The 22,762-nt window shown below is 44.8% G+C and overlaps 1 protein-coding gene across 3 annotated transcripts in view; it reads left to right on the top strand.

Moving 5' to 3' along the window:
- Positions 1–22,762, top strand: part of sema5a (sema domain, seven thrombospondin repeats (type 1 and type 1-like), transmembrane domain (TM) and short cytoplasmic domain, (semaphorin) 5A) — a 447,076-nt gene that overhangs the window by 387,333 nt on the left and 36,981 nt on the right. For all 3 annotated transcript variants that reach the window (XR_004557944.1, XR_004557932.1, XM_034159873.1), the window contains exon 17: positions 21,268–21,477. Coding sequence is in view for 1 of the 3 variants with exons in the window: in XM_034159873.1 (XP_034015764.1) it covers positions 21,268–21,477 (210 nt within the window). In the remaining 2 variants the exon portion in view is untranslated. The remainder of the gene's footprint in view (positions 1–21,267; positions 21,478–22,762) is intronic.

Genomic DNA, 22,762 nt, shown 5'->3' with positions numbered 1-22,762 from the left:
AATTCAAAGAGAAAAAATAATATAGCACCTTCAACTGCACCACAGACTAAAACAGTTAAATGTGGTCTATTAAACATTAGGTCTCTCTCTTCTAAGTTCCTGTTGGTAAATGATATAATAATTGATCAACATATTGATTTATTCTGCCTTACAGAAACCTGGTTACAGCAGGATGAATATGTTAGTTTAAATGAGTCAACACCCCCGAGTCACACTAACTGTCAGAATGCTCGTAGCACGGGCCGGGGCGGAGGATTAGCAGCAATCTTCCATTCCAGCTTATTAATTAATCAAAAACCCAGACAGAGCTTTAATTCATTTGAAAGCTTGACTCTTAGTCTTGTCCATCCAAATTGGAAGTCCCAAAAAACAGTTTTATTTGTTATTATCTATCGTCCACCTGGTCGTTACTGTGAGTTTCTCTGTGAATTTTCAGACCTTTTGTCTGACTTAGTGCTTAGCTCAGATAAGATAATTATAGTGGGCGATTTTAACATCCACACAGATGCTGAGAATGACAGCCTCAACACTGCATTTAATCTATTATTAGACTCTATTGGCTTTGCTCAAAAAGTAAATGAGTCCACCCACCACTTTAATCATATCTTAGATCTTGTTCTGACTTATGGTATGGAAATAGAAGACTTAACAGTATTCCCTGAAAACTCCCTTCTGTCTGATCATTTCTTAATAACATTTACATTTACTCTGATGGACTACCCAGCAGTGGGGAATAAGTTTCATTACACTAGAAGTCTTTCAGAAAGCGCTGTAACTAGGTTTAAGGATATGATTTCTTCTTTATGTTCTCTAATGCCATATACCAACACAGTGCAGAGTAGCTACCTAAACTCTGTAAGTGAGATAGAGTATCTCGTCAATAGTTTTACATCCTCATTGAAGACAACTTTGGATGCTGTAGCTCCTCTAAAAAAGAGAGCTTTAAATCAGAAGTGCCTGACTCCGTGGTATAACTCACAAACTCATAGCTTAAAGCAGATAACCCGTAAGTTGGAGTGGAAATGGCGTCTCACTAAATTAGAAGATCTTCACTTAGCCTGGAAAAAGAGTCTGTTGCTCTATAAAAAAGCCCTCCGTAAAGCTAGGACATCTTTCTACTCATCACTAATTGAAGAAAATAAGAACAACCCCAGGTTTCTTTTCAGCACTGTAGCCAGGCTGACAAAGAGTCAGAGCTCTATTGAGCTGAGTATTCCATTAACTTTAACTAGTAATGACTTCATGACTTTCTTTGCTAACAAAATTTTAACTATTAGAGAAAAAATTACTCATAACCATCCCAAAGACGTATCGTTATCTTTGGCTGCTGTCAGTGATGCCGGTATTTGGTTAGACTCTTTCTCTCCGATTGTTCTGTCTGAGTTATTTTCATTAGTTACTTCATCCAAACCATCAACATGTTTATTAGACCCCATTCCTACCAGGCTGCTCAAGGAAGCCCTACCATTATTTAATGCTTCGATCTTAAATATGATCAATCTATCTTTGTTAGTTGGCTATGTACCACAGGCTTTTAAGGTGGCAGTAATTAAACCATTACTTAAAAAGCCATCACTTGACCCAGCTATCTTAGCTAATTATAGGCCAATCTCCAACCTTCCTTTTCTCTCAAAAATTCTTGAAAGGGTAGTTGTAAAACAGCTAACTGATCATCTGCAGAGGAATGGTCTATTTGAAGAGTTTCAGTCAGGTTTTAGAATTCATCATAGTACAGAAACAGCATTAGTGAAGGTTACAAATGATCTTCTTATGGCCTCGGACAGTGGACTCATCTCTGTGCTTGTTCTGTTAGACCTCAGTGCTGCTTTTGATACTGTTGACCATAAAATTTTATTACAGAGATTAGAGCATGCCATAGGTATTAAAGGCACTGCGCTGCGGTGGTTTGAATCATATTTGTCTAATAGATTACAATTTGTTCATGTAAATGGGGAATCTTCTTCACAGACTAAAGTTAATTATGGAGTTCCACAAGGTTCTGTGCTAGGACCAATTTTATTCACTTTATACATGCTTCCCTTAGGCAGTATTATTAGACGGTATTGCTTAAATTTTCATTGTTACTTTCCAAAGTCGTCTGGCCGGATCCAAAATTCGATATTTTGGGGGCTTCGCACATGGTCGCAGAAAAATCGAGAAATAGCGCCCCCTAGAAATTTTCAAAAACCCCTCCGCTTTGGCCTTTTTTTGTCGTAGCCTCATGAAATTCGGTACACATATTTACCATGCCAGGACGCACGAAAAAGTCTCTTACTGTCATGGTGAAATATCGACAGGAAGTCGGCCATTTTGATTTTAAGTTTCGATTTTGAGCACATTTTGGCCATTTCCACTACTTACATTTGAACGAACTCGTCCTAGGGATTTTTATCCGATCGTCTTCAAATTTGGTCAAAATCATCACAACACAATGGTGATCAAAAGTTATCAAAAGATTCTAACTAAGTCAAAAGGCGTGGCTGCTAGGGGTCGTCAAACTTTAGCGAGCTTTTCGGAGCACGCCATTTCACTTCCAACGGCTGTCACGCCCACATACATCATCGTAGATCCTTCAAACTTGCTGGACATGATGAGGGCTCCGCCCTGAACGTCTACATATCTTAAGTTCCCACCTGTGCCATAGCGCCCCCCGGTGGTGGCGGGAAAAGTCCTATTTTTACTTTAAGAGGTCCTGATGTCACATACTTAACCCAATCAACTTCATTCCACTTCTAAAACAGCACAAATTGGTGAACGTAGGCAATGAACGCCGTGAAGTTACGAGTAACGGCGTCCCTGTGGCGGCGTGACGAATATTGCCCATTCGCCATGAAATTACGTTCTTCCTTTTGACGGCTTTAAATTGTCACATCATCATGAAAATTGATACACAGGTCGAGCACGACAACCTCTTACAATTCATAGGTGCTTCGCCCATGGGCAGGGCAAAATGCCTCAATAGCGCCCCCTTGAAACTTTCAAAAACCCCTCCCCATAGGGGTTTTTTTGGAGTAGGGAGATGAAAATTGGTACACATGCGTGTCTTGCATAGTCGTACAAAAAAGTCTCTTGCACCATGGGTCTACTCCAAACAGGAAGTCGGCCATTTTGAATTTTCTTCTCATTTTGGCATGATTTCCACATGTTGTATTTGAACGAACTCCTCCTAGGGATTTTGTCCAATGCACTTCAAATTTCTTCCACATCACCCACAGATGATACTGACCAAAAGTTATCGAAAGCTTTTCTTTATGTCGAAGGGTGTGGCCGCTATGGCGCTCCATTTTGACCCTTCGCCATGGAACATCAAGTCATGATAACTCCTTCATGCTTTGCTTGATTGACTTGAAACTTCACATGTATGATGACGGTTGTGTTATGTTTCGGACGCGGTCGGGGCACCGACCCAGCGTTTGAAAGGACCCAGCATAAAATAAGCAGAGCACGGTTCAAAAGGTAACAGAATTTAATAAACATAACAGTGAGTGAAGTGCTAAACAACTAAAAAGTCCGCGGTCTGGTGAGCTGGAAACACGGCGCGCTCTCAACAGCGCAAACGGTCCGGAGCCACAGCAGTTCGGACCCAGGGACCCCGCCGACACCCCCCAGGTGGCCGCGACAAACCAAGTCTGTGAAGAAAGAAAACATGGAGGTGAGTCCAACTCCACACAGAGAGACACAACTCAAAGGTGCACGCAATCAGCAAACACTTCCTGGCTTAAATCTATACATCAGCTTCTCACCCTGCAGGCACGGAACAACTCAGTTCAAATCTCCACTGCAGCAGAAGCTGATTAGACAATTAGCATAACGTGACAGCTTGATACAACAAGGTGTGAGGGACACCAAATCCACTGTCATTACTTCATAAAAGTCACCAAAACCAAATTACCTCAGGAAGTGTGCTGAAGAGCGTGAAACCTCACCCAATCCTCCTTCACAGACTGTGGCGTCAAACCTGGAGCAGTCTCTGCGTCCGTGATGGTGAGATTGTTCTCCTGACGTCGATCTCACACGTCTGCTCACAAGGTTGAGTCTCTGGCAATCACACACTGTGCATTCAAGGTTTAAATGCAGCAATCTCTGATCAAGACAGAATACACCACAGCTGTGAGTCCTGATGACCTGCACGTGAAAACAAGCCTCAGGTGTTCAGGGTGAGGTCCTAATGCTCAGCCACTCAGTCCTGAATGCATACCACCTGGTGGGAGAAACAGAAAACAAAAACCAAGCCAGCCAAACATCCCAGCCCACAACAGTACCCCACTCTCACGGGAAGCCTCCCGGCGACCACACGGACCTGGGCCAGAAAAAACAAAGCCCCCCTCCAGGGACCATGGCTGGAATGTTGGCTGGGAACAAAAAACACCTCCTGCAGCTTCAGTTTCAGCTCCTTGTGCTGACGATCCAGCTGGGAAAGGCCCGTCTCCAGGAGCTGTGCGTTACTGTGCTCTGACGACAGCTCAATCATCAGCTGCTCAACCTGCAATGTTAATTTCTTCATGCAGTCATTGATCATCTCAATGTTGAGCTTCTCTAGTTCTTCCTTCAGCTGGATAATGCACGCTTCCAGCCGCCTCTTCTCTGGCAACAGGGAACTTTTTGCCGAGACTATCACTCTCATCCTGGAGCTCATCCTTTCTCACCCTGAGCCTGTCTGCAGTAGACTGCTCCGCAGCTGACACTCCAGTGCAGAGATATCCTTTGTTGACTTTAATGGTCTTGCCCTGTTTCATTTAGCAAACCTGTTAGAGTCTCCACCTCTGACTGCATCTTTGCGTTCATTCCTGTCGACTCTTACTTTAGTTGTTCACTTTGCATAATATGGCCAGGAGTTCTTGAACCTGTGCACTCAGCCTTCTTCCGACTGTGTGTTAAAGTCTGCTTAGTCATAAAACAAAAAAAAGAAAAAAAAGACAAACACAAACAACCATACCAACCCCCCCTCCCCAGAGGACCGTCCCATCAAACCCCGGGAAGAGGAGAAAAGAAAAAACACAACCCAAACTTAAGCTTGCAAAAAAAAAAACTCTAACACCCCCCCCCCCCCCCCCCCCCCCCGGACGACATGTAGGGACCAACACCCCCCAGAGGACATCCCGCCAGCTGCAGGAGTAATAACCACAGCCGAGGTCCCTCTGGGATCCAAAGTCACCCACGGGGGCTCCCAGCGCCTCCCAGAGGACCGTTCCATCAAACCCCAGGAGACACCCCCCCCATGACTAACAGACCCAGCCCCGGCCGTCTACGGCTAGATGGACCCACAGTCCTTTCCCCCCCAGAGGACACCACAGTCACACCCTGAGGGCGGAAACTGGGGGAAAAAAAAACATACAAACAAAACAACAACCCCAACCCCACCCCCTCAGCGCAGTGGAAACTGGAAGTACGTCCAGTGTCACCAACCACGACTATACCCCAAAAGTCAACTGGGAGGAGTGGAACAGCGGTAATGGCGTACGGCACAAGACGGCGCCACCCCTCCGACTTTTAAACCAGCCACCAGCTGCGGGTATATTCCACTGCCCCAAACCTCAGCTACACCGATGGCATATGGCTCAAAGGCGCGCTGAAGCCGGAGGTGGAACAGGGAATCAACAAAAAACAACACCCGAACCCCCTCCCCCCCCTCCCGGATGCAGAGGTTATCTGGGAAACGCCCAGCACAACCAAACTGCACCACTCCAGCAACGCCGACAACATACGGCTCACACGGCTGGGGCCAGAGGAGAAGACAGGGAAGTAAAGAAAATAAAAAAATACTCCAAACCCCCCCCCCTTCCCGGGTGCAGAGGTTACCTGGGAAACGCCCAGCATAACCAAACTGCACCACTCCAGCAACGCCGAGACAACGTACGGCTCACACGGCTGGAGCCAGAGGAGAAGAGAGGGAACAACAAAAACAAAAAAAAAAGAAAAAAGAAAAGACAACCCAATTACCCCCCCCCCCCCCCCCCCCCCCCCCCCAGAGGACCATCCCATCAAACTCTGGTAGGTGAAACCAAAAGAAATAAAAAAGAAAGACCAACAGACAAACATAAAGTCACCTGGGTCCATGCCATGCTCCAGACAGCCTGTATTTCAACTCCACCAGACCACTGACAGTGCTATAATCCACAAAAACAACAAATTAACCCCTGATAAAAACACCTCACACTAAAACAAGAAACAGATAATAGACCAATAAATAAAAAACTAACATTGGCCTACATCGTCAAGTGCAAAGAATGGAAAAACGTATTTTCCATCCTTTGAACCTAGACGGTAATGTGACTTTGTCACCAACAGAGGGAGCCAAGGTGCCAAATAAGAAAATCCCTGTGGTAACAGAGTAAAAACCAATACACACTGCTGTAAACGACAGCAGGTTATACCAAACAGCTTAAAGTGCAGACTAAATACCACCGGGGCTGCTACAACAGGCGTCGGAGCCAGCTGCACGGGAGGAGACGGGGCTACAGCCGTAACAGCGGGGTGCGACGTGACCCAAGCTGTAAACTCCGCCATGCGCACACCAACGCGCACAACCTGGGCGGAGAGCACCCGCAACTGATCCCGGATCAACTCCAACATCTGCTGCAGCCTTCCCGGCAAAAATACCGTCTCTGCTTCCGCTGGTCCATTGTTCAATGGCCAGAGACTACTGTTATGTTTCGGACGCGGTCGGAGCACCGACCCAGCGTTTGAAAGGACCCAGCATAAAATAAGCAGAGCACGGTTCAAAAGGTAACAGAATTTAATAAACATAACAGTGAGTGAAGTGCTAAACAACTAAAAAGTCCACGGTCTGGTGAGGTGGAAACACGGCACGCTCTCAACAGCGCAAACGGTCCGGAGCCACAGCAGTTCGGACCCAGGGACACCGCCAACACCCCCAGGTGGCCGCGACAAACCAAGTCTGTGAAGAAAGAAAACATGGAGGTGAGTCCAACTCCACACAGAGAGACACAACTCAAAGGTGCACGCAATCAGCAAACACTTCCTGGCTTAAATCTATACATCAGCTTCTCACCCTGCAGGCACGGAACAACTCAGTTCAAATCTCCACTGCAGCAGAAGCTGATTAGACAATTAGCATAACGTGACAGCTCGATACAACAAGGTGTGAGGGACACCAAATCCACTGTCATTACTTCATGAAAGTCACCAAAACCAAATTACCTCAGGAAGTGTGCTGAAGAGCGTGAGACCTCACCCAATCCTCCTTCACAGACTGTGGCGTCAAACCTGGAGCAGTCTCTGCGTCCGTGATGGTGAGATTGTTCTCCTGACGTCGATCTCACATGTCTGCTCACAAGGTCGAGTCTCTGGCGATCACACACTGTGCATTCAAGGTTTAAATGCAGCAATCTCTGATCAAGACAGAATACACCATAGCTGTGAGTCCTGATGACCTGCACATGAAAACAAGCCTCAGGTGTTCAGGGTGAGGTCCTAATGCTCAGCCACTCAGTCCTGAATGCATACCACCTGGTGGGAGAAACAGAAAACAAAAACCAAGCCAGCCAAACACCCCAGCCCACAACAGGTTGGCCCCTGAACACACCCAGCCCCTCTGTTTGTACACTGAGCGCCCCCTAGTGGATGAACAATCAACATGTCATAACTCCTTGATGCATTGTGTGATTTGTTTAAAATTTTAACTGTGTGATGAGTGGTTGCCCCTGCATGCACATGCCCATATGTGGTAACAAGGGCACCCACTGGCCTGGGTAGGCGGTTGCGCGGAACGAGGGCCCGTATATGACTGCTTATTATTATTATTATTATTATTATTATTATTCTCACTCTTGAAATCGAAATTTCGGCCTCTTCCCATGCTCAAAAACTCACCAAACTTTCCAAAGTTGTCAAGCCAGATCCAAAATTTGATATTTTGGGGGCATCGCACATGGCCGCAGACAAATTGCAAAATACCGCCCCCTAGAAATTTTCAAAAACCCCTTCGCTTTGGGCTTTTTTCGTCGTAGCCTCACGAAATTCGGTACACATATTTACCCTGCCAGGACGCACGAAAAAGTCTCTTACTGTCATGGCGAAATATCGACAGGAAGTCGGCCATTTTGATTTTAAGTTTCGATTTTGAGCAAATTTTTGCCATTTTTGGCCATTTCCACTACTTACATTTGAACGAACTCGTCCTAGGGATTTCATCCGATCGACTTCAAATTTGGTCAAAATCATCACAACACAATGGTGATCAACATTATCAAAAGATTCTAATTAAGTCAAAAGGCATGGCTGCTAGGGGTCGTCAAACTTTGGCGAGCTTTTCGGAGCACGCCATTTCACTTCGAACGGCTGTCACGCCCACATACTTCATCGTAGATCCTTCAAACTTGCTGGACATGATGAGGGCTCCGCCCTGAACGTCTACATATCTTAAGTTCCCACCTGCGCCATAGCGCCCCCGGTGGTGGCGGGAAAAGTCCTATTTTTACTTTAAGAGGTCCTGATGTCACATACTTAACCCAATCAACTTCATTCCACTTCTAAAACATGCAGAACAAATTGGTGAACGTAGGCGATGAAAGCCGTGAAGTTACAAGTAACGGTGTCTGTGTGGCAGCGTGCCGAATATTGACCTATTGACGGCTTTAATTTTGTCACATCATCATGAAAATTGATACACAGGTCAAGCACGACAACCTGTTACAATTCATAGTGCGTCGCCCATGGGCGGGGCAAAATGCCTCAATAGCGCCCCCTTGAAACTTTCAAAAACCCCTCCCCATAAGGGTTTTTTTGGAGTAGGGAGATGAAAATTGGTACACATATGTGACTTGCATAGACGTACAAAAAAGTCTCTTGCACCATGGGTCTACTCCAAACAGGAAGTCGGCCATTTTGAATTTTCTTCTCATTTTGGCGTGATTTCCACATGTTGTATTTGAACGAACTCCTCCTAGGGATTTTGCCAATGCACTTCAAATTTCTTCCAGATCACCCAGAGACAATACTGACCAAAACTTATCAAAAGCTTTTCTTTATGTTGAAAGGTGTGGCCGCTATGGCGCCGCCATTTTGACCCTTCGCCATGGAACATTATACTTAAACAGGTACTGAAGTCACATACTTAACACCATCAACTTCCTTCCACTTCTAAAACATGCAGAACAAGTTGTTGAACGTAGGTGATGATCGCCGTGAACTTACGAGTAACTGCTTCTGTGTGGTGGCGTACCGAATATCGCCCCTTCACCATGAAATTACGTTCTTCCTTTTGACGGCTTTAATTTTGTCATATCATCATGAAAATTGATACACAGGTCAAGCATGACAACCTCCTACAATTCATAGGGGCCTCGCCCATGGGCGGGGCAAAGTGCCTCAATAGCGCCCCCTTGCATATTTCAAAAACCCCTCCCCATAGGGTTTTTTTTTTTGGAGTAGGGAGATGAAAATTGGTACACATGTGACTTGCATAGACGTACAAAAAAGTCTCTTGCACCATGAGTCTACTCCAAACAGGAAGTTGGCCATTTTGAATTTTCTTCTCATTTTGAAATGATTTCCACATGTTGTATTTGAACAAACTCCTCCTAGGGATTTTGACCTATGCACTTTAAATTTCTTTGACAACATCCAAAGATGATACTGACCCAAAGTTATTGAAAGCTTTTCTCTATGTTGAAGGGTGTGGCCGCTATGGTGCCGCCATTTTGACCCTTTGCATGGAACATCAAATCATGATAACTCCTTCATGCTTTGCATGATTGACTTGAAACTTCACATGTATGATGACGGTTGGCCCCTGAACACACCCGGCCCCTCTGTTTGTACACTGAGCGCCCCCTAGTGGATGAACAATCAACATGTCATAACTCCTTGATGCATTGTGTGATTTGTTTAAAATTTTAACTGTGTGATGACTGGTTGCCCCTGCATGCACATGCCCACATGTGGTCACAAGGGCACCCACTGCCCTGGGTAGGCGGTTATGCGGAACGAGGGCCCGTATATGACTGCTTGCAGTCCTAGTTATTATTGATATTTATTTGCCCCATTCATTTGGTGTGTTCTTCTTCTTTGTACTTCTTTGTCTCACTGCGACGCTTTCACAGCCTTCGTGGTAATGCTGCCCCTGTGTTTAGTGTGGGTATTCAATCAATCAATCAACTTTTTTCTTATATAGCGCCAAATCACAACAAACAGTTGCCCCAAGGCGCTCCACATTGTAAGGCAAGGCCATACAATAATTATGAAAAACCCCAACGGTCAAAACGACCCCCTATGAGCAAGCACTTGGCCACAGTGGGAAGGAAAAACTCCCTTTTAACAGGAAGAAACCTCCAGCAGAACCAGGCTCAGGGAGGGGCAGTCTTCTGCTGAGACTGGTTGGGGCTGAGGGAAAGAACCAGGAAAAAGACATGCCGAGAAGGGGGGCAGAGATCGATCACTAATGATTAAATGCAGAGTGATGCATATGGAGCAAAAAGAGAAAGAAACACTCAGTGCATCATGGGAACCCCCCACAGTCTACGTCTAAAGCAACATAACCAAGGGATGGTCCAGGGTCACCCGATCCAGCCCTAACTATAAGCCTTAGCGAAAAGGAAAGTTTTAAGCCTAATCTTAAAAGTAGAGAGGGTATCTGTCTCCCTGATCTGGATTGGGAGCTGGTTCCACAGGAGAGGAGCCTGAAAGCTGAAGGCTCTGCCTCCCATTCTACTCTTACAAACCCTAGGAACCACAAGTAAGCCCGCAGTCTGAGAGCGAAGCGCTCTAATGGGGTAATATGGTACTACGAGGTCCCTAAGATAAGATGGGACCTGATTATTCAAAACCTTATAAGTAAGAAGAAGAATTTTAAATTCTATTCTAGAATTAACAGGAAGCCAATGAAGAGAGGCCAACACGGGTGAGATATGCTCTCTCCTGCTAGTCCCCGTCAGTACTCTAGCTGCAGCATTCTGAACCAACTGAAGGCTTTTTAGGGAACTTTTAGGACAACCTGATAATAATGAATTACAATAGTCCAGCCTAGAGGAAATAAATGCATGAATTAGTTTTTCAGCATCACTCTGAGACAAGACCTTTCTGATTTTAGAGATATTGCGTAAATGCAAAAAGGCAGTCCTACATATTTGTTTAATATGCGCTTTGAATGACATATCCTGATCAAAAATGACTCCAAGATTTCTCACAGTATTACTAGAGATCAGGGAAATGCCATCCAGAGTATTGCGTCTAATGTGTTAACTTTGGAAGACGTGCAAAGAATATTACAAATGAAGACAGGATAGATGTTTCATTACATCACACATGTGGGCGTAGCTGAATATTTTGGAGCACGTTAGCTGGTGCCTTACGTGGACGGGGACGTTTTCCCGTCTGTGTGAGTGTGTTTGTCGAGTGTACTGTGCATGCATATGAACACGATGATTACAGAGCACTCCCCTCCTGCATTTGGAGTGGGGCAGCCATCAGGTCTCTCCAGCTAAGCAGGACTTAATAAAGAGTTCAGGCCACAGTGGCAGCCGAGGCTGTCCGTGCCACCGCCTGCTCAGAATCAATAAAGAGCCGGGGCCTCTGCAGGCCTGTCAGCGCTCACACCAGCTTGATTCCTGAGTGAGTCAACGTGCGAGCCACCAAGGTCAGCCGCAGTTATGAAGAGGTTAAGGATTTGCACTAGATAAACACTGTGTCCGCTGCCTGAGAATACAAAGTAGCGCCGCCACAATAACTGTCAATGAAAAGAGCATGCTGACAAAACAATGAGGTTGGCTGGTGGAGGATGGGGAGGGATGCAACAAACATATGAAGGTTAATGGCGAAGATGGATAAAGAGACGGCGCACAAGAGACAGAGAGCAAAATAGATGAGATAGTAAAATATGGAAAATCAATAGCAAGAAAGGCGAATCGCATAAAAAAGGAAGGTGGCTACAGGGATGGGTCAGTTGGTTAAGACTCGCAGTCTGTTTGCACAGCATGAAGTCCTCCTCTTTAAATGTAAAGACAATAAGACAGAAGAACCAGGGGCCTCATGTACAAAGACTTGCGCGGATTTTCTACTAAAAGCTGGCGTACGCAAAAACCCTGAATCTGGCGTGAGCACAAATATATTCAGATGTATGAAAGTGTGCATAGGCATGAATCCACACACATTCCGTTTGTACATCCCACTGAACGTGGAATTGAGTATGGAACCAAACTCCTCCCAGGCCACGCCCTATTTAAATATGCAATTTCTTGTAAATAGGCCCTTTGAGCAGGGATTCCCCACGCTGTCACATCAGACATGAACACAGAAAAGAAATTATACTATAGATGACTGGAAATTACATGGAGACACGCAGGGACAGTTGATTCAATGCGCTGTTCAACGGATTAATCAGGAAACTGGAAAAATGTTCGTGGGAACTACGAAGGTGAGTGTGTGAGGCCGACACTCAGAACAGCGCACACACTAACAGTGAGACATTAATAACTGGCACACCACACGTATATTGACAGATATGGAACACAGGAAGTCTTTTACGAAGCTCTGGCGCTCACCATCAAGCAAAAATTTAAAAAAGACATTAATAATAATAATAAAAATTAAAAAAAACATATCCCCCCCCATCTGCATATATAGTAATGGTAAATGCCACACTGGCAGAACCATTTATAAACATTAATACGCATATATGCAATTTATTCTTGCAAGACAGATGGTATGTAGTGTTTGAGTAAACGTGGTGTGCGTGTGTGACCCCCATCCGCCCTACAACATCCTACTCAAAGCCAACCGACAACTTCTATCAGGAAGGGCCGACCACCAAAACAACACAAAGACAGACAAGAATGAAACACAAGTGGTGAAGACAATAACTGTGAAGTGATAAAGAGTGAGACACCGAGGAGACGGGGCCCCAACCACACAACATACCAGGACAAACAACCACACATGAACAAACAGTGACAGCAACAGTCTGTTGTCTAATTAGTGAGCATCTATACCCTAATCTAGGACACCAGAGTCTTGATCCCCTTGAGAGCACCCAAAACGGAATTGTGGTGATGGCCACAAACACACAACCATCCACACACAGAGACCCAGATCACAGCTAAATATCCGATCACTACTGTGGCTGGTGTGTTGGGACAAGACAAAAGTACAGAACCTTACCGTATGACATGGAACACTCCGGCACATCAGAAGCCATACGGCTGACTGCAAGCAACAACGGAAATGGGTCCAGGACGCAGGGCCTCAGGAGAAACCAGCAGAAAAATGGCAGCAGAATGGCGCAGGGGCCAGGAAGGGCAGCTACCAGAGCGACCGGGCAGTACGACGAACCAACAGGGGAGCGGCCCGGCGGCGCCGGAACACACCCCGACATCATACCTCACCGACCGTCAATAATTCGTGCAATTGAGGAACCACATGTTTGGGTGTTTCACTGGGTGTCCCCCAGGGGTCAGTCTTGGGTCCTCTTCTTTTCATTATTTACCTTCTCTCTCTCCCCCCCCCCCCCCCCCCCCCGGGCACACTCCTTCATCACCATGGGATCTATTTTCATTGCAATGCTGATGACACACAGGTCTACATTTCCTCCAAACCTACTGCTGCCATCCCTCCCAGCTCCCTCATCACCTGCTTGGAAGACATTCAGAGCTGGATGAGCAGGAGCTTCCTGAAGCTCAACGGCAATAAAACCGAAGCCCTGCTCATCCGCTCCAAATCCACCCTCACTAAATTGCAACACACCCCAGCTCCACCCATCACCATCGACAGATTCCCTGTACCCTTCTCTCCCCAAGTCAAAAGCCTAGGCGTCATTTTGGACAGCACCCTCTCATTTGCACCTCATATTCAAAGCATCACCCGGACTGCATTCTTTCACCTCCGCAACATTCCCAGACTCTGCCCATCCCTGTCCCAACCCAGCACTGAAATTCTGGTTCACTCCTTTGTCACATCTTGCATTGATTACTGTAACGCCCTCCTCACTGTACTCCCTAACTCCCTGCCCAGATCATCACCTGCACCCAATCGACTGATCACATCACCCCTGTTCTCATCCAGCTTCACGGGCTCCCTGCACATTACCGCATTCAGTATAAAAACCTCCTCGCTCCCTCCCGCACCCTCTGTTCAATCTCTGCTGGACTGCTTATTATCCCCACCTCACGCCTCAGTACCATGGGTGCCCGGGCCTGTAGCTGCTCAGCACCTAGACTCTGGAACTCCCTCCTCCCACACATAAGACAATCAAACTCCATCACCTCATTCAAGTCCCAACTCAAAGCCCATCTGTTCAAACTGGCATATGACCTCTAGCTGGAGTCTGTCACTTGTTTTTATGTTGATGTTTTGTTTTACTAACGTTTGTGAGGGTTTTTTTCCCTCTACTTCTCTGCTTTTACTTTTTGTAAGGTGACCTTGGGTGACTTGAAAGGCGCTGCCAAATAAAATGTATTATTATTATTATTATTATTATTATTATTATAAATCCTCACATTCTCCGAATACACGCTCACATAGGTTTGCACCATTTGCAAGGTGCTTTTACAAAGCTAACGCAGCCACTGTTGGGCCTATTTTACGCATCATTTCACACGTGCTTTTATATCCATCCATATAATTGCAAACACGTGAGTGTGTTAATTGTTCATTAGTGTGTCTCTGATGTGCACATCACTCTGATAACGTCTTGTTTTGACACTGTTAATGGTTCCCTGCATCACCTGTACATGTCAGAGATGGCACAATAGCTGTACAAATGTGCATACGCGAGCCAAGAGTTTTCCTCAACACACCACACATTTCCACGCTCAAGTCACTTTTGATACATCTGCACATGGACGTGGAGATGGAAGTACGCCAGGTTTTTGTGCATATGCACGCTTTGTACATGAAGTCCCAGGAGAGCAAAGGATTACAATTCCTCCATCCATTTTCCACCACTTATGTGGAGGCAGCAACACACTTCAGATAGCTGAAAAGTGCACAGAAATACCTTATTTCAAGAATAAAAAAGAAGTAGGTAGTGATAAACACACAGTGGGGCTTTTTAGTCCTTTGGACAGGATCCATGGCTGAAAAACTGCTCAGCAACTTTGTAACTCTGCATATAGATGCCTGGAATCAATGTCAACCTACGCAAAGATTTTCAGTGACTTTTAATCATGCTAAAGGGCCACATGGGCAAAGAGTAAAAAAAAAAATTGCTTCTCAATAGCTATTCAATAATTTTTTCTGAAATGTTGTACAGACATGCCTTGGTATGATGGAGTTTCTGATTAAATCCACCTTTTTTAAACTTGTGTTGGACTTTATTCATGTTATTTCATCCACACCTCCATACTAAATCTCGGGTGATTTCTGGGAGTGTGCATGCTTTGTTGCGTTTACCACACTGCGGCACAACATTGGGTCCTAGGTGGCAACCACCTAGGCAAACAACTGATGTGAGCCAGTTAAACTTTCAAAGTACGATATGCAAGTAGTTCTAGACATCACCCACCCCATGGGAAACCACAGTGTTGACAGCGGGCAGAAAAAACTCTTATTTGCATTTTGGATTATAGGTAGAAACCTCAAGCAGACCAGACTTAGTGGGGTGACCATCTGCTTTGGTCATTCTAACAACACAAAACAAAATGCACAATAAACAAGATTGAGTTTGTGGAGACAATTGCTTGTCTTGGCAGAGACATTCATGTCTCTGGGTCCACTGAGACTGAGAGACATCTCAGATGATTTTATGGAGTCATAAGCTCAATGGACAGAGGTGTTTGGTGAAGAAGACTTTAGGGTCCCAGACTTCAGTTGACAAGATTGTCAGAACATACATTGACAGAAATGCTGCTGCAAAACACCCACATATTTTCATGGTCACAATAAAAGGGATAGGTAAAGATTAGAGTAGCAGTAAGAGACTGTATTTGTTAGCCAGTGGTTGTATTGATTCAAGATCACTCAATGAAGTCAGTGAGCTGACAAAATAAATGAACATCCACAAGTTTTTACGAGGTTCCAGAGTACTAACTCAGATGTACTTATGTAGATGAAGTACAGTGCTGCCATATCTATGGTACCTTGATGTTGCTGAGCCACATTTCCCAGATCCCCCTGGACAATGGAAAGGTGTCCCAAAGCCAGATGGGATATATTATTTCTCCGGAAAGTGTCAAGTCTGTGCTGAGGTCTCCTCCATGTCTAATTTCAGTCGCTGGTATCCATGACCTTGTTCTTTCTGCTACCCAAAGTTCCTGACCAAAGGTGAGGGTAACCTAAATTGACTAGTAAATTGAAAGCTTGGCCCTCTGACTTCTCCGGCTCCACTGTGACACTCCAAAGTAACCTTTTTCATTACTGCTGATACCACCCCCATCCGCCTATCGAGCCCCTGTTCCATTTTGTCCTCTCTGGTGGACAAGGTCTCCAGATACTTGAGTCGGGGTGCTGTCTTCTCGTCTGGTGTACAACAGTCAGGGATTTGGAGGCGCTGGTTATAATTTTACTTACCTTACATTATATATTAACTTATAATTTACAACCACTCGGTTGTAAAAAAAAAAAAGAGTTCTTGTAGAAAGTGTCATTAGAGTTTGGTGAATGAGCACATCACCAGAAAAGTGTTTGAATTGGAGGTGATTATCTTTGGGTCAAATTAATGAGTTTGCTCTTCAAAAAGGCCAGAAGCTTTCCATTTTTTACTCTCCATAAGGCACAGTTCCACTGTTGCGATTAATACAAGCAGTAATTAGGGTTTAATATAAATCAGGGTTTCATATTTCATTAGCAGTCCACAGTTTGAGTCATTCCAGATGAGAGTACACAGATTAGACAGCTGATGCTGTTTGATGAGTGTGCTCCAGTGTTGACAGGACGCACACGGGGCACTCGCAAAATCCATCAGGAGAAGATGGCACAGTTCTGTGAGAGATAAAATAATGGACTGAGTTCGTGCAACAGATTCCTCATCATTAATTATCAGTCTGATGAGGGAAGAAGCTGCAGCTGCTCCGTTTGCAGCATTAATATCGGTGGGATAAACACAATAAATAACTACATTAATAATGCATCCAGAAATTCTAGTTTTTAGTTGCTAAATTAAAAAAAAAAAACTTGTTTCATAGAAAACTGGGTCTTGGTGGTGCTAAATTCATTTATGTCAACCAGTTAGCTGTAACAATCGTTAGGAATGCTATGACCTAGACACACTTTGATCACAATTTGATAAAAAAAAAAAAAAAAGAAGATGAAGTATTTCCAGAGAGAGAGATGCAGAGTTAATGAATAACATTTGAAATCCAAATACTTTTTTTTGTTACTTTTGATTATTAAATTATTGATTTTTAAAATATTCATAAATATTTTATGGTAATTTGAAATTTTATTACATCATATAAAATCAAGATATTTGTCTTTACTTTTTTAATGACCTTCTATTGCAAGCCTCCTGTTCTGTGCACCAGCATGGGTGCACAAAATTTCCCATATATTCCTTTTGTAAATTGTGTTGGTAGAATAGCCCAAGCAGAGGGTCCCTCCTTTGAGTCTGGTCTGCTTGAGGTTTTTTCCTCAAATCATCAGAGGGCCTTTTCCTTTACCACTGTCTCCTGTGTGCTTGCTCTTGGGGTTGATAAGGTTAGACCTTAATGTGTGAAGCACCTTGAGGCAACTTTGTTGTGATGTAGCGCTATATAAATGAAATAAATTGAAATTAAATTGAAATTGACCTCTGAGTGCCCACCAGAGGGCAGTGGCTCACACTTTGGGAGTCCCTGTTCTAATGTGTACGTGACATCAGCATGGCGTCGTCGTATAACATGACAACATGATGTTTTCTGCACTCTAGATCATCCTGGGTTACTGAGAAAAATGTGATATTTGCATTGTGTACTGTAACATGACATCACATAGTGATGTCATCATGATGTCATACACAAATCAGGACATAATCTGTTTTCTGATTCATGTGCACTTCACATCAGTCTTGTAGCTTTCTTAGTTTCAAAGTTAATGCGAAAGATCTGTGTGTGTGAGAAGGGGTGTTCAGCCAGTTCAGTGACCTTGATTGACCGTCACCTTTGATCTTTGACCTACACATTTGTCACGCTAATTTGTTTTCATGAGGAATTTACATGTGTTGGAATCAGCCAAGCTGTTCTTGAGCTATTCATCCGGACACAGACAGACACAGACTCCGCTCCTCTGGGGGTCTCGATTCATTATTATTTATGAAAGTGATCACAACAATAAGTGAAACACTTGAGATGGACTGTGGATCTTTTATCTGCTCACCATCACTGCTTTATGCCAGAGTGGCTCAGAGAAAGCTGTTGGTAAAAAGAAAACTGAAACCTCAACTTCAGTTTTCTCTAAAGCACACAGGACACTAAAGTGCAGACTTCATATATATATATATATATATATATATATATATATATATATATATATATATATATATATATATATATATATATATATATATATATATATACGAGATCTATTAGAAAAGTATCCGACCTTATTATTTTTACAAAAACCATATGGATTTGAATCACGTGTGATTGCGTCAGACAAGCTTGAACCCTCGTGCGCATGCGTGAGTTTTTCCATGCGTGCGCGTGAGTCGGTTGCGTCATTCACCTGTGAGCAGGCTTTGAGTGAGGAGTGGTCCAGCCCCCTTGGTGGATTTTCATTGTCAGGAAATGGCGGAATGATTTGGGCTTTTTTCCATCAGAATTTTTTCAGAAACTGTTACAGACTGGCAGCTGGAAACCATTAGAAAAATTTATCTGGCTTTCGGTGGAAATTTTACGGGCTTCACAGAGAATAAGGACTGTTACTACAACTTTAAGGACGGCTTTAAGGACGGCTTTAAGGACACTCGGCGCGCCGCGCTCCGTGCCACCATCGAGAGCCACAAACCACCGGATCATTTCTAAACGGATGGCTCTGTGGAGCCGGACCGTCGTGTGCACTTTCTCTGGTTATCACAAGAGCTGGACATCAACCATTTTCCGGCAGATTTCACTTTTAACAAGAGATTTTGTCATGGAAAGCCAAGCGGAGGCTTCGCGCGTCACGACCGATTTGCTGATGGAGCGAGACAAAGGAACACCTCCGTTTTGGTCTCACAGGATGGCTTTGAGATGGCGTTCAGACAGCTGTGGGTGGTTTTTCCATCGAGTGATTATCCGAGAAATTGTGGATGTACCTAGACATGCCAGAACATGTCCCATGAGGCTTCATCACGGCGTTGCTGTGCGCCATGCAGCACCGCCGCGACACGCGAAGCCTCTGCTCCTCTTTCCATGACAAAAACTCCTGTAACAGTGGAATATGCCATTCATTTCCAAACTGGACGCTGTGTTTTATCCGGGACATCATCTGACTAGCACAGGAATTTTGAAAAGACGTGGACATCAGCACTTTTTCGGCACATTGAGATAGACGTGCAGAGGAATTCCGCGCGTCTGTCTGAACGCCATCTCAAAGCCGTCCTGTGAGACCAAAACGGAGGTGTTCCTTTGTCTCGCTCCATCAGCAAATCGGTCATGAGACGCGAAGCCTCCGCTCGGCTTTCCATGGCAAAATCTCTTGTTAAAAGTAAAATCTGCCGGAAAATGGCTGATGTCCAGCTCTTGTGATAACCAGAGAAAGTGCACACTACGGTCTCGGATCCACAGAGCCATCCGTTTAGAAATGATCCGGTGGTTTGTGGCTCTCGATGGTGGCACGGAGCACGGCGTGCCGAGCGTCCTTAAAGCCGTCCTTAAAGCTGTAGTAACAGTCCTTATTCTCTGTGAAGCCCGTAAAATTTTCACAGAAAGCCAGATAAATTTTTCGAATGGTTTCCAGCTGCCAGTCTCTGATGGAAAAAAAACCCAAATCATTCCGCCATTTCCTGACAATGAAAATCCGGCGAGGAGGTGGACCACTCCTCACTCAAAGCCTGCTCACAGGAGAATGACGCAATAGACAGGCGTACCGACATACATATATACACACACACACACACATATAAATATATACACAAGTATATATTTGGATACATCACCTGAAACTTTAGTAACACATTTCAGTAAGGGTGCACGCATTATGAGCTAACTGTGTTTTGTAGTAATTTATTAGTGGTGGTCATATTAGCCAAGGTATTACTTTATACATTAATTAATAAGTGGTAAAGATGCTGAACACTACGAAGAAATCATTTCGAAATGGTTAAATCTTCATTCATTGTTAGTTGATGCTGCTCAGTGCATTAACTAACATGAACACATTAGCAAATGATTATTCACCTTCATTATTGCTTAATTCGCAGGGGTGATGGCCAAGTGGTTAGTGTGCTTGGTTTCAGTGATCGTCTGTTGGCACCGCCTATCACAGGTTCGCCGCCTGTTGTACACCGCCTGTGGCCGCTCAGCGCTGTTGTATGAAAGCGAGACCTGGGCGAAAAATGCTGAGGACCTGCAACGACCAAGCAATGGTGAGGTGGATGTGCGGTGTGAAGGCGTCAGATGATGTCCCCATTGACTCGCTCCTCGTCAGGCTGGGGCTAGCAGACGTGACCACCGTACTGCTCTCCCGACGCCTCCGCTGGTACGGCCATGTTATGCGTGCTGATTCGGCCATCAACACCATGATGAGTATGGCTATGCCTGGTCGAAGAGGATGACCCAAGAAGACCTGGTCTGACTATGTCAAGGCCAACATGAAAGTCGGCACTGACCCACTGGGCAGAGTTTCTTGGAGGGCCTCTGTACGAGGAGCTAGTCACCGGCTGCCTACCCCGACCCCAGGGACTTGCTCTCCTTTGACAACCAGAGCCAGGGGCGGGCATCCACAGCAGTAAATAATCCCTAAATATGACGATGATCAGTATGGAAAGTTCCTGGTTCAAACCCCAGACCTGCCCATTTGTCCATGTAATGTGGAATTGCGTCAGGAAGGGCATCGGGCATAAATTTTATGCCAATTCAACATACAAATCCACTTTGGGTTTGCTGTGGCGATCCCGAGTGGAAAAACAAGGGGGGAGCCGATGGGACCTGGTTTATCAAATTTCACCATCTTTTAATCAGTTTATTGTCAGTATATTTGCCCGTTTAATATACAGAGATACATTACTGTTTTTGTTATTGTGTTAAAAACTTATTGTGGATGGATTCATTTGTCCATGTATTCATTCACTGCATATGACATGCATACGTAGGTGTTCTGTTTTTAACACACCCGCTGAAAATGTGTATAGGAGCTGTTTTACATTTTATCGTGTTTCTGCTTGATCCCCTGTCTGACCACACACTCTAAACCCAACAGGCGAGGTGCTTCGTCTGGGGAGGATCTCGGGCCACATGGTAAGTGGTGGTTGGTCATCCTGGAGTTCCTGGTCCCAGTGCAGCCGAGACTGCAGCCGAGGAATCCGCAGCCGCAAGAGGACCTGCAGTAACCCGGAGCCCAGGTACGGAGGTCAAACCTGCCTGGGACCAGCGCAGGAATACCAGGAGTGCAACATCACCCCGTGTCCAGGTACCATACACACAAACACAGCCAACACAAACATGGATGTAAACAGATATCATTTAACCATTTCTTCACGCTAAATACGCCACAGCCCAATCATAGTCTGGAAAGACTCATCTATGATTAACGGATAAAGAAGTACAGCGACAAAATGACTACGCACCACAAAAGAAATCAGTAGCAGATAAAAGGTGCGACGAACACCCCAATTTCCAACAGAAATCAGAGCAACGATCCCTGTGGCGCTCCAGTGTGTAATTACGTTGGCGGGTAATTATGCTGCCAGCTATGGGGGACCTTGTTCTGTTGTGAAAAGTCCTGAGACAATGCTTCCTCAACACCCCTCCAGCAGACAACAGCAAGAGGAAGCCTTCTAATTAAAAGAAGACTCCTTCTGACACGGGAAGTAAGCTGTCTAAATGGAAATCCCATGCTTAGTTTGGCATAAAGAGCACCTGGTCTCCAGCACAGGCGCCAAAGCAGACAAACACGACACTGGTTCCAATTATTATTAATCACGCCCCCCGGAGAAGGGCTAAAAGCCTGGATGTGCTCGTTGTCTTCAGCAACCACGATCCATCTTCGTAAGTGCTGTCAAAATATCTCCTTCACTTTGTGTGCTTTTTGTTTTGTTTTTTTACACCTTGTTAATTTATTCGGTGAAAGCAGCAAAACCACTCGAACGCAGAGGCAGATTGAGCAAGCTGTTCGTGGTCCAACACTCAGATGAGGACTTTGGCTGGAAGGCCTGTTTCCTGGTGCTCACAAATGCAGCTGGCTCTGACACAAACCCAGGTTCTTTCATGACAAACACAAACCCTGCACTTCAGTTCTGGGATTTTCGGTTGTTCCGTAGGGCAGATCTGTTCTGAAACCCGACCAGAACTGATAGAACAGGCGCCAGTGTTCACTCACCTCCTCTGCAAGTCGCTCATTAGTGCTTCTGTATCACTCTCAAACTGCTCCCATGTTTCAGTAGGTCTTCAGTCTGCTTGCTGAAGAATCGTAACAGTCACTTTCTTCTCCTCCTCCTTCATCAGAATAAACATAAATCGAGTTGTATTTGCGCCACTGTGGCAAACACTGGTTATGTCAGTGCAGGTGCACGTATCTGCTGCACTGACCACAAATATCCCAAAGATCAGTGCATGTCAGTATTTGTGCACACTACAAACAAGTACGGATTTGTTTTTATTCATTCATTCACGTACTTATTGCCAGATTTATTTATGTACTGCAAGATTTAATTTTTTTGTTTTATTTATTTATTGCCAGATTGATTGATTTATTC

Source organism: Thalassophryne amazonica, chromosome 1 (assembly GCF_902500255.1).
Source record: "Thalassophryne amazonica chromosome 1, fThaAma1.1, whole genome shotgun sequence".
In the NCBI taxonomy this organism is placed as follows: Eukaryota; Metazoa; Chordata; class Actinopteri; order Batrachoidiformes; family Batrachoididae; genus Thalassophryne; species Thalassophryne amazonica.
Note: the sequence above shows the minus strand (reverse complement) of the source record. Positions and strands in the feature narration are given on the sequence as shown.